At 42.2% G+C, this 12,194-nt stretch overlaps 1 protein-coding gene across 1 annotated transcript in view; it reads left to right on the top strand.

Moving 5' to 3' along the window:
* The window catches only part of wdfy1 (WD repeat and FYVE domain containing 1), a 44,411-nt gene that overhangs the window by 22,376 nt on the left and 9,841 nt on the right, over positions 1–12,194 (top strand). The window contains exons 8-9 of the mRNA XM_033031130.1: positions 688–793; positions 7,671–7,772. Of these exons, the coding sequence (XP_032887021.1) occupies positions 688–793; positions 7,671–7,772 (208 nt within the window). The remainder of the gene's footprint in view (positions 1–687; positions 794–7,670; positions 7,773–12,194) is intronic.

Here is a 12,194-nt window from a genome sequence, read left to right as displayed (position 1 = left end):
TGGTGAGACCACACCTGGAGTATTGCGTACAGTTTTGGTCTCCTAATCTGAGGAAGGACATTCTTGCCATAGAGGGAGTACAGAGAAGGTTCACCAGACTGATTCCTGGGATGTCAGGACTTTCATATGAAGAAAGACTGGATAGACTCGGCTTGTACTCGCTAGAATTTAGAAGATTGAGGGGGGATCTTATAGAAACTTACAAAATTCTTAAGGGGTTGGACAGGCTAGATGCAGGAAGATTGTTCCCGATGTTGGGGAAGTCCAGGGCAAGGGGTCAAAGTTTAAGGATAAAGGGGAAATCCTTTAGGACTGAGATGAGAAAAACATTTTTCACACAGAGAGTGGTGAATCTCTGGAACTCTCTGCCACAGAAGGTAGTTGAGGCCAGTTCATTGGCTATATTTAAAAGGGAGTTAGATGTGGCCCTTGTGGCTAAAGGGATGAGGGGGTATGGAGAGAAGGCAGGTATGGGATACTGAGTTGGATGATCAGCCATGATCATATCGAATGGCGGTGCAGTCTCGAAGGGCCGAATGGCCTACTCCTGCACCTATACTCTATGTTTCTAGTTCCAATCCCAACTTTCAAACAATTGGTTTAACAGTAGATGTTGATAGAATTCATAGTCATCTGAATTGGTAACGGGAGCAGCCCTTTTTAACAGATTTCTGATTTTTTTCGCAGCGACAAAGTACAATCTCTGTGCTACCTGCACCAATCGCGGCAGCTGATATCCTGTGCAGCTGATGGGGGAATTGTGGTTTGGAACATGGATGCCCAAAGAACAGAGGTACTAAACGTTATTTTCCCTTTACACTTGAACATGGCATTCTATACAATTTCATGCTGCAACTGGTTAAAGTCTGCAAGTTAACTTGGGATGAACCACTAGACGGAGATGCATAGATCGATTAAATGTAACTAGGCAATTCATTATATGGATAAGTCATTGTAGTTGGTAAATGTCCCTAACGGTGTCCCCACTGATATTATGTATTTGCGATTAACACCCGTGACTCAAACAATGTCATTTTCAGTTATTCTTTACGATATGATACGATACAATGCGATAGAACTTTATTTATCCCAGGAGGGAAAAAGGAAATTGATCTGCCAACAGTTATAAAACACAAGATACATGGAATGAAGGTGATGAGTTGAAAGGATTGGGGATGTGCAAAGATTGGGGTGGGGGGGGGTTGTGGGGAGGGAGAGGGGAGTCCGTCTACCCCACGACAGAAGGGGGAGGAGTTGTACAGTTTGATAGCCACAGGGAAGAAGGATCTCCTGTGGCATTCTGTGCTGCATCTTGGTGAAACCAGTCTGTTGCTGAAAGTACTCCTCAGGTTGACCAATGTGTCATGGAGGGGGTGAGCTGTGTAGGGCGGTTGCACGTAAGGTCACCGGGTCAAAGGGCTTGACGCATGGAGCCGCACAATCCATCTGGAGGACATCGCAGCTTCCGGTATATGTTGTTAATACACGAAACGCTTACTCTCCTACCTGTTAAAAAAACCGCCAAAATGGTGAATTTTTGGGCTGTAAAAAATTGTGGAAGTCGGGGTAAGCGTGAGAGACATCTATCCTACTTCAGAATTCCAAAAGTGAAGAGAAATGAAGGTAAAGAGAAGCGAGTGCTGAAGGGACGACAACAACAGCTAAAGTGGTTGGCGAACATTGGCCATGCAGATATCAAATTGGAAAATATTGGGAATTATCGCGTTTCCTCACGGCATTTCACCAACAGTAAGGCATTATGTATGTTTTTTCTTTATTCATTTGGTTTCTAAAAAGTTTCAGAAGTGATAGATATGGCTGTAAATTTTTTAAATCGCCCATAGTTCTGAAGTGGGTTTTTACATGCAAAAAGTAAACTCTTCTGAAGCTAAATTTATCATTAAAAAAATCTCCAGACTTACGAGTGGTGTGTGGAAAAGTAAGTTTTCTATCATTATGCTATTGAGATGTATATTTTGGCAAATAATAAAATGTTCGGACAGCTTAAACACCCACTCCCTTTCAATAGGATATTGTCAATATGCTGAGGTTGATTATGTCCAATTAACAGCTAACAATTATGCCATTCCTTGGCTTGCATCTGAGTAAAATGTAGTTCAAAACCCACGTATGGTTGGCGATTTTTTTTTTTTTTTTTTTTTTTTTTTTTAATGATAAATTTTGCTTCAGAGGCGTTTTCTTTTTGTATGTAAAAACCCACTTGAGAACCATGGGCGATTTAAAAATTTTACAGCCAGATTTATCACTTCTGAAACTTTTTAGATGCCAAAGGAATCAAGAAAAAACACAAATAATGCATTACTGTTGATGAAATGCAGTGAGCAAACACGATAATTCCCTATATTTTAAATCTCGATATCTGCACGGCCAATGCTCGCCAAGTACTTTGGCTGTTGTTGTCCCTTCAGCTCTCGCTTCAATCTACCGTCATTTCTCCTCACTTTTGGAATTCTGAAGTAGGATAAATGTCTTGCACGCTTATCCCGATTTCCATAATTATTTACAGCGTAAAAATTGACCATTTCGGTGGGTTTTAACGGGCCCGCTACGCTGGAAACAATGGTCAGTGCTTACCTGCGGTTCATTGCGTGTACTCCAGTTGGCGTAGCGTAGCAACAATACGGGTCACGGGTCGTGACCCGACTGCCGTGCAACCTCCCTATTGTCCAAGATACTCTGCAGTTTGAGGAGCATCCTCTGCAAAGTACTTAAGAGTCATTATATATCATAACAAGTACTTTAATTTGTATACATACAGAGACCATTGAGATGAGTACTGTAGGCTCTGAATCGTAAGTTAAAAACTAAAAAAGCATCATGGCTGCCCGCCTGCCACAAGGTGGTGGTGGAAAACCTGACATGGATATGGATTAGGTCATCAGCAGCAAAAGCAACAATACTGTTTGATCAGCACATCCTCCCCTCCAAAACCACCTCCCATGAATCCTACTCTGCCCCCATGACGGAGTCAGCCTTCCTGATGAGCTTGTTAATCCTGTTGGCATCTACATGTTATCATTTTATCTTTACCCCTCTTATGAGTATAGCCAGTCCTATCTGCAACAGTTCAAAGATTATTTGATATCTCAGACTTGATTAAATTATTGTTATATACTCCAGGGTGTAATGAAATTCCTAATCCACATGAAGCACATAGATTAAACAGTATACACACAGTAATTATAAATACAATCTAAAGTAGCACAAAAAATAATTAAATTATATAACGGTGGAATAACCGAATGAGGTAGAGTTAGAGTACGTGGCAGCACCTCCAGGATGAGTGTAGGAAGGAACTATAGATGCTGGCTTCCATCGAAGATAGACACAAAATGGTGCAGTAACTTGGCATATCTGGAGACCCTTGTCCTCCTGCTAGTTTATCTGTTCGCATACCCTCGTTATCACCTGCTCCACAGCCAACAAAGGACCATTGTGGGCTCTCTGGCCATCGGTGCCGGCTCTGACCTGTTCTGCACCTTTTCATACCTCTAGTTTTCCTGTCCCCCAACTCTCAGTCTGAAGAAGAGTCTGAACCCGAAACGTCACCTATTCCTTTTCTCCAGAGTTGCTGCCTGACCCCCTGAGTGACTCCAGTATGAAAGAGGTGATTGGTTCAGGAGTCCGATCACGGCAGAGAAGAAGCTGTTCTTAAGTTTGGATGTCTGGGCTTTCAGGCTCCTGCATCTTCTCCCAGAAGGTAGAAGAGAGAAAAGGGAATGGGCCAGGGTAGTAGACATGCTTGGTGGTATCTCCCGCCTTGTTGATATAATGCACCATGAAGATGGACTGGATGCAAGGAAGTGATGGGCATGTGATGGACAAGGCTGTGTTCACCACTCTGCAGGTTTAGGTGGTCACGAGCAGAGCAGTTGCCTCCCCAGGCTGAGATGATGCATCCATTAGAATACATTCTATAGTACATCTATAGAAGATTGAGAGAATCCTTGTGGATATGGTGAATCTTCTCGGGTGCCTCGGTAAGTAAACGCGCGGTGTGTGTCCTTCAGCACTGCATCAGTGTGAAGGAACCAGGTGATCTGGATGCTTGGGAACCTGAAGATGTCGACCATCTCTGCAGCAGCTCCATTGATGAGGCCAATGTTGTGTTCATCTCCCTCTTCTTTGGGCCAACAATCAACACTTTTGTCTTGCTGCCGTTACGGACTAGATTGTTATCCTGACACCACAATACAAGAACGTGGATTTCTTTCCTGTACTCTCTCATTATTCTTTGTCTCATTGTTGATGTTTTCAAAAGAGTTAGATTTAGCTCTTAGGACTAACGGAATCAAGGTGATATGGGGAGAAAGCTGGAATGGGGTACTGATTTTGGATGATCATATTGAATGGCGGTGCTGGCTCGAAGGGCTGAATGGCTTACTACTGCACCTATTTTCTATGTTTCTATGTTTTTGTTGATCCAGCTGAAAACAGTGATATCATTTGCAAACTTAAAGATCGAATTGGTGTTGTACTTGACCACACAGTTGTGGGTGTGCAGAGTGGAGCAGGGACTGAACTCACAATCCTGGGGTTCACCAGTGATAGGCCTCAAGGTGGAAGAAATGTTATGATCAACTCTACAATCGACCGAGGTCAGGATGTCCAGAGGCCATTTGCAGGTGGAGACCTAAGGCAAAGATCCAGAAGTTTAAAGATGATCTTATTCGGAACAATGGTGCTGTAGTCAATGAATAGCATTCCGACAAAAGTGTTCTTATTGTCAAGGTAATCCAGAGATGACTGCGGTGCAAGGGAGGCAGAGTCCTCTTGTCGACCCACATTTATTTCCTGCACACAGATTTCAAAGGGTCTAGGCTGTCCAGAAGACTAGCACAGATTAGGGCCATTACCAATGCTTCAGAGCACTTCATCATGGTTGATGGTAGAACTACAGAGCAGTAATCATTGAGACAGGTCACTTTAATGGGGACAGGATTGATGGCGGTTTCCTTGAAGCAGATGGGGATGGTAGACTGTTGAAGTGGGAGGTTTGCACGATTTCAGATCCTGTCCAGGGACTACATCTGGGCTGGCCACATTCCGAGAGGTTACCCTCATGAAAGCACGTCTGACTTCTGCCAAGATACATGGGACGGAACCAGTGGGGAATGGGGAGACATGCCCAGATGGAACAATTCAAGAAAGCTGGATGATTATGATGTTACAATCCACAACAAATCAAATTGGTTCATAGCCAGTTGCTTGTTTATTCCCAGGTTTTGATAATAAAGAGCGTCAAACTCATCTATGCTAATGATAATCTAATTAAATCATATATTTCTGCACAGTAGGTGTGGTTAAGGAATACAGCGCTGACAACAATGCAACATCTGATTGTTCTACTGAGGGAAACAATATTTAAAAAATATTGATCGGGTTTAAGGATATGGTGGATAATCCCCTCCACATAAGAGTATAGTAATGTGGAAAGCAATCGAGAAGTTTGTACAAAATTTAATGCAAGTATTTATTTTCTTAAAAGGCTCTCAAATCTGATCTGGTCAGCAACAGGCCTGATACCCAAGGTTTAGTGTCTGATTATAGAATGCAACTGATCATGCATGCACTTGGCCTATCTTCACAGTAAAACTGTCAGTGGATAATAAGAAAGAGAAGAGGATGCTTGTCAAACAGCTTTGTCTTTCTTGTGGGCAATATTGAGGAAACGATGTTGTTGAGCCAGCTCTTGTTGAATATCCCTGTTCCACCTTACCCATGCAACTGTTCCCATAGAGCCTCACTAACTCCATGTCCCTTCTTCTTTCATCTACCTGTCCAACCTGTTTGTAAATGTTAATTCAATTGCTGTTTTAGTCATTGACTTTGATGGTTTACTCCCATCTTGCTCTTGCTGGCGTTGTAAATGCTTCCTTTTAATGTTTTATATTTTATCAATTAATAGAATAGAATAGAATAGTTTCTTTATTGTCATTGTAACATGAACCATGTACAACGAAACTTTAATTCTAGCTTTTTAAATTACTATTTAAAATAATCCTGTTTTCCACATTGTCTATATTCCCATCATTTTAACCATCGGTATCAAAGATTTTTAGGAGAAAAACAGCCTGTATTCCTCAAGTGTATATTTGCATTTTTTTTTAAATCGTGTATCTGAATGAATCATCATCTTTCCTTAATAAAAAGGTCAGTGAATACTTACATAAGTCTTCTGAAAACTCAAAACGAGTTGAATGTTGTTGTAAGTGGATTTCTAATCATGCTGAAAGGCTATAAGTCCAAGTAAAGAATTTGGAACTGGATAAGAAATTGATTAAGACTTAGAGCAATAGTGAGGTGTCATGTCTGAATATAAAGAGTTGTTCAGGAGCAGAATTAGGCCATTCGGCCCATCGAGTCGACTCCGTCATTCCATCATATCTGATCTATCTTTCCCTCTCAACCCCGCTCTCCTGCCTTCTCCCCATAACCCCTGACACCAGTACTAATCAAGAATCTGTCGATCACTGCCTTAAGAATATCCATTGACTTGGCCTCCACAGCCTCCTATGGCTATGAATTCCACAGATTCACCACCCTTTCACTAAATAAATTCCTCATCATGTCCTTTCTAAAGGTACGTCTGTTTGTCTGAGGCAATGGCCTGTGGTCCTGGACCCTCCCACTTGTGGAAGCATCCTCTCCACATCCACTCTTTTCAGTCCTTTCACCCATTGTTCAGTGGAATCCTGCAATGGTTTATGTTTGCTGTTTGATAATAGCTGGATACTGTTTGTAAATGTTACTGTAAAACAAGTAGGAATCTGTAGAAACTGAAGAAAGAAAGCTGGGAACACTCTAGGGTTATATCAGTTGAGAAACAAACATTTATAGGTGAGGAGAGAATGGCTGCTCTTGACACAGAGATGGCGTGTGACTGAATGTGGCATCAAGCAGTCCTGGTAAGAATGTAATTGTTTTATCTGGGACATACGACAATAAAACACTCTTGACTTGACTCTTGGTGACATTGAAGTAAATGTCCATCAGGGGAGAAGGCTTCATTGGTTAGAATCGTTCCTTGCCCAAAGGAAAATGATTGATGGGAAGTGAGGGGAATAAATAAAGTGAAAATTAAAATATGGACAATGTACACCATCATACATAATTATAAAAATCCATATTAAATACATGTACAGGCTCAAAAATACTAAGGAGAAGCAGCTGACTGTTTTGTTTAATTTGTTGCCACGCCTAACGAGATACGATAAAAAGATGCTGGAGTAACTCGGCAGGTCAGGCAGCATCTCTGGAGAAAGGGAATGGGTGACATTTTGGGTCGAGATCCTTCTTCGGACAGTGAAGAGCTTTTTTTTGCAATGTTAACCAGTCAGTGGAAAGACTGCATGATGACAATCGAGCTGTCCACAATGATAAAGGGAATAACGTTTACTATCACTGTGGAATTCATTTTTATGCAACGCAACATTATGTAAATTTCGTATTGTAAGAAATGTTTCCCTTTACTAATCGATGGTTTTATCCCTGGTGACCATGGCATGAGCTGCAGTCGTTTTTTTTAATCGTATGGGCAAAATAAAATGCACATAACTGATTTTTATTTTTACAATGGAAAAAATATCTATTTGATCAGTCAGTTTAAAAAAAAATTTAAAAATAAAGTATCCTATTTTCCTTTGTAGGCTCCACAATGGCAGGAAAGTGATTCCTGCCAAAACTGCAAGCAGCCCTTCTTCTGGAACTTCAAACAGATGTGGGACACCAAGTGCCTTGGTCTACGACAGGTAGGTGCTCCAACACTTCAGAAACCTGCACTGCTAAACAGATGCAATTGAAGCCCAATTCTCTTCATTCCTGCCTCAAGATATTTCAGTTTTCCACTTCAGGATTGGACTGTTTCAACCACTGGGACACATGTTTTCCTTTTGTTTAAAGATGTGAAGGTTACTGTATGTTTTTAATAAATAGCCTGCAATCTAGAGTTTAGGGTCCATCACTTATCATTGCTGGTTTTGATCTGCCTTCACGCGATAATGAGCAAGAGAATTAACAACTTGCTCTACACCTGACAGGTCAGTGTGCAGCTCAGTACTTTTAAGTAGCAGGTTTATATTGGTTCAAAATAAACTTGGGGTTTGTAACAGTATTAACATAGAAACATAGAAAATAGGTGCAGGAGGAGGCCATTTGGCCCTTCTAGCCAGCACTGTCATTCATTATGATAATGGCTGATCGTCCCCAATCAATAACCCGTGCCTGCCTTCTCCCCATATCCCCCGATTCCACTAGTCCCTTCGAGCTATATCTAACTCTCTCTTAAATCCATCCAGTGATTTGGCCTCCACTGCCCTCTGTGGCAGGGAATTCCACAAATTCACAACTCTCTGGGTGGAAACGTTTTTTTCTCACCTCAGTCTTAAAAGGATTTATTCTAAAACTGTGGTCCCTGGTTCACATGATCACATTGAATGGCGGTGCTGGCTCGAAGGGTCAAATGGCCTCCTCCTGCACCTATTGTCTATTGGTTCTGGACCCGCTCAACATTGGGAACATTTTTCCTGCATCTAGCTTGTTCAGTCCTTTTATAATTGTATATGTTTCTATAAGATATCCCCTCATCCTTCTAAACTCCAGTGAAAACAAGCCTAGTCTATTCAATCTTTCCTCATATGACAGTCCCGCCATCCCAGGGATCAATGTCGTGAACTTGCGCTGCACTGCCTCAATCACAAGGATGTCCTTCCTCAAATGAGGAGACCAAAACTGTACACAATACTCCAGATGTGGTCTTCCCAGAGCCCTATACAACTGCAGAAGAACCTCTTTACTCCTATACTGAAACCCTCTTGTTATGAAACGACTTTATTAAAATGACTTCAAGAGCCAGAAGACATACGCTTACGGCAAGGGGGGAAATATTGGAAACTGAACAGCAATTTTTTTATGCAAAGGGCTGTGGGTATATGGAACGACCCGTACTAATCAAGAACCTGTCAATCTCCACCTTAAAAATACTTGGCCTCCACAGCCTCCTGTGGCAATGAACTTCACAGATTCACCACACTGTCACTTAAGTAATTCCTCCACATCTCCTCTCTGAAGGTACTTCCTTTTATTCTGAGACAATGGCCTGTGGTCCTGGACTCTCCCACTTGAGGAAACATCCTCTCCACATCCACTCTATCCAGGCCTTTCACCCATTGTTCAGTGGAATCCCGCAATGGTTTCTGTTTGCTGTTTGTAAATGTCAGCTGGATACTGTTTGTAAATGTCAGAGTAAAACGAAGCAAGTAGGAATCTGGAGAAATTGAAGAAAGAAAGCATTTTTTTTATATTGCTGGAAACACTCTGGGGTTATGTCAGTAGAGAAACAAACATTAATAGGTGAGGTGAGAATGGCTGCCCTTGACACAGAGATGGTGTGTGACTGACGTGGCATCGAGCAGTCCTGGTAAGAATGTCATTGTTCTATAGAAACATAGAAATATAGAAATTAGGTGCAGGAGTAGGCCATTCGGCCCTTCGAGCCTGCACCGCCATTCAATATGATCATGGCTGATCATCCAACTCAGTATCCCGTACCTGCTTTCTCTCCACACCCTCTGATCCCCTTAGCCACAAGGGCCACATCTAACTCCCTCTTAAATATAGCCAATGAACTGGCCTCAACTACCCTCTGTGGCAGAGAGTTCCAGAGATTCACCACTCTCTGTGTGAAAAAAGTTTCTCATCTCGGTTTTAAAGGATTTCCCCCTTATCCTTAAGCTGTGACCCCTTGTCCTGGACTTCCCCAACATCGGGAACAATCTTCCTGTATCTAGCCTGTCCAACCCCTTAAGAATTTTGTAAGTTTCTATAAGATCCCCTCTCAATCTCCTAAATTCTAGAGAGTATAAACCAAGTCTATCCAGTCTTTCTTCATAAGACAGTCCTGACATCCCAGGAATCAGTCTGGTGAACCTTCTCTGCACTCTCTCTATGGCAATAATGTCCTTCCTCAGATTTGGAGACCAAAACTGTACGCAATACTCCAGATGTGGTCTCACCAAGACCCTGTACAACTGCAGTAGAACCTCCCTGCTCCTATACTCAAATCCTTTTGCTATGAAAGCTAACATACCATTCGCTTTCTTCACTACCTGCTGCACCTGCATGCCTACTTTCAGTGACTGGTGTACCATGACACCCAGGTCTCGCTGCATCTCCCCTTTTCCTAATCGGCCACCATTTACATAATAGTCTGCTTTCCTGTTTTTGCCACCAAAATGGATAACCTCACATTTATCCACATTATACTGCATCTGCCAAACATTTGCCCACTCACCCAGCCTATCCAAGTCACCTTGCAGTCTCCTAGCATCCTCCTCACAGCTAACACTGCCCCCTAGCTTAGTGTAATCCGCAAACTTGGAGATATTGCCTTCAATTCCCTCATCCAGATCATTAATATATATTGTAAATAGCTGGGGTCCCAGCACTGAGCCTTGCGGTACCCCAGTAGTCACTGCCCACCATTGTAAAAAGGACCCGTTTACTCCTACTCTTTGCTTCCTGTTTGCCAGCCAGTTCTCTATCCACATCAATACTGAACCCCCAATGCCGTGTGCTTTAAGTTTGTATACTAATCTCTTATGTGGGACCTTGTCGAAAGCCTTCTGGAAGTCCAGATACACCACATCCACTGGTTCTCCCCTATCCACGCTACTAGTTACATCCTCGAAAAAATTCTATAAGATTTGTCAGACATGGTTTACCTTTTGTAAATCCATGCTGACTTTGTCCAATGATTTCACCACTTTCCAAATGTGCTGCTATCCCATCTTTAATAACTGACTCTAGCAGTTTCCCCACTACCGATGTTAGACTAACTGGTCTGTAATTCCCCGTTTTCTCTCTCCCTCCCTTCTTAAAAAGTGGTGTTACGTTTGCTACCCGCCAATCCTCAGGAACTACTCCAGAATCTAAAGAGTTTTGAAAGATTATTACTAATGCATCCACTATTTCTGGAGCTACTTCCTTAAGTACTCTGGGATGCAGCCTATCTGGCCCTGGGGATTTATCGGCCTTTAATCCATTCAATTTACCATACACCACTTCCCGGCTAACCTGGATTTCACTCAATTCCTCCAACTCCTTTGACCAGCGGTCCCCTGCTATTTCCGGCAGATTATTTATGTCTTCCTTGGTGAAGACGGAACCAAAGTAGTTATTCAATTGGTCTGCCATATCCTTGTTCCCCATGATCAACACCTGTTTCTGACTGCAAGGGACCTACATTTGTTTTAACTAATCTCTTTCTTTTCACATATCTATAAAAGCATTTGCAGTCAGTTTTTATGTTCCCTGCCAGTTTTCTTTCATAATCTATTTTCCCTTTCCTAATTAAGCCCTTTGTCCTCCTCTGCTGGTCTCTGAATTTCTCCCAGTCCTCTGGTATGCTGCTTTTTCTGGCTAATTTGTACGCATCATCCTTCGATTTGATACTATCCCTGATTTCCCTTGTTATCCACGGATGCACTACCTTCCCTGATTTATTCTTTTGCCAAACTGGGATGAACAATTTTTGTAGTTCATCCATGCAGTCTTTAAATGTCTTCCATTGCATATCCACCGTCAACCCTTTTAGAATTAATTGCCAGTCAATCTTGGCCAATTCACGTCTCATACCCTCAAAGTTACCTTTCTTTAAGTTCAGAACAATTGTTTCTGAACTAACAATGTCACTCTCCATCCTAATGAAGAACTCAACCATATTATGGTCACTCTTGCCCAAGGGGGCACGTACAACAAGACTGCTAACTAACCCTTCCTCATTACTCAATACCCAGTCTAAAATAGCTTGCTCTCTCGTTGGTTCCTCTACATGTTGATTTAGATAACTATCCCGCATACATTCCAAGAAATCCTCTTCCTCAGCACCCCTGCCAATTTGATTCACCCAATCTATATGTAGATTGAAGTCACCCATTATAACTGTTTTGCCTTTGTCGCACGCATTTCTAATTTCCTGTTTGATACCATCTCCAACTTCACTACTACTGTTAGGTGGCCTGTACACAACACCCACCAGCGTTTTCTGCCCCTTAGTGTTTCGCAGCTCTACCCATACCGATTCCACATCCTCCAAACTAATGTCCTTCCTTTCCATTGCGTTAATCTCCTCTCTAACCAGCAACGCTACCCCACCTCCTTTTCCTTTCTCTCTA

This window comes from Amblyraja radiata, chromosome 13, assembly GCF_010909765.2.
Source record: "Amblyraja radiata isolate CabotCenter1 chromosome 13, sAmbRad1.1.pri, whole genome shotgun sequence".
Lineage (NCBI taxonomy): Eukaryota > Metazoa > Chordata > Chondrichthyes > Rajiformes > Rajidae > Amblyraja > Amblyraja radiata.
The sequence above is the reverse complement of the archived record's forward strand: the minus strand, read 5'-3'. Positions and strand labels throughout refer to the sequence as shown.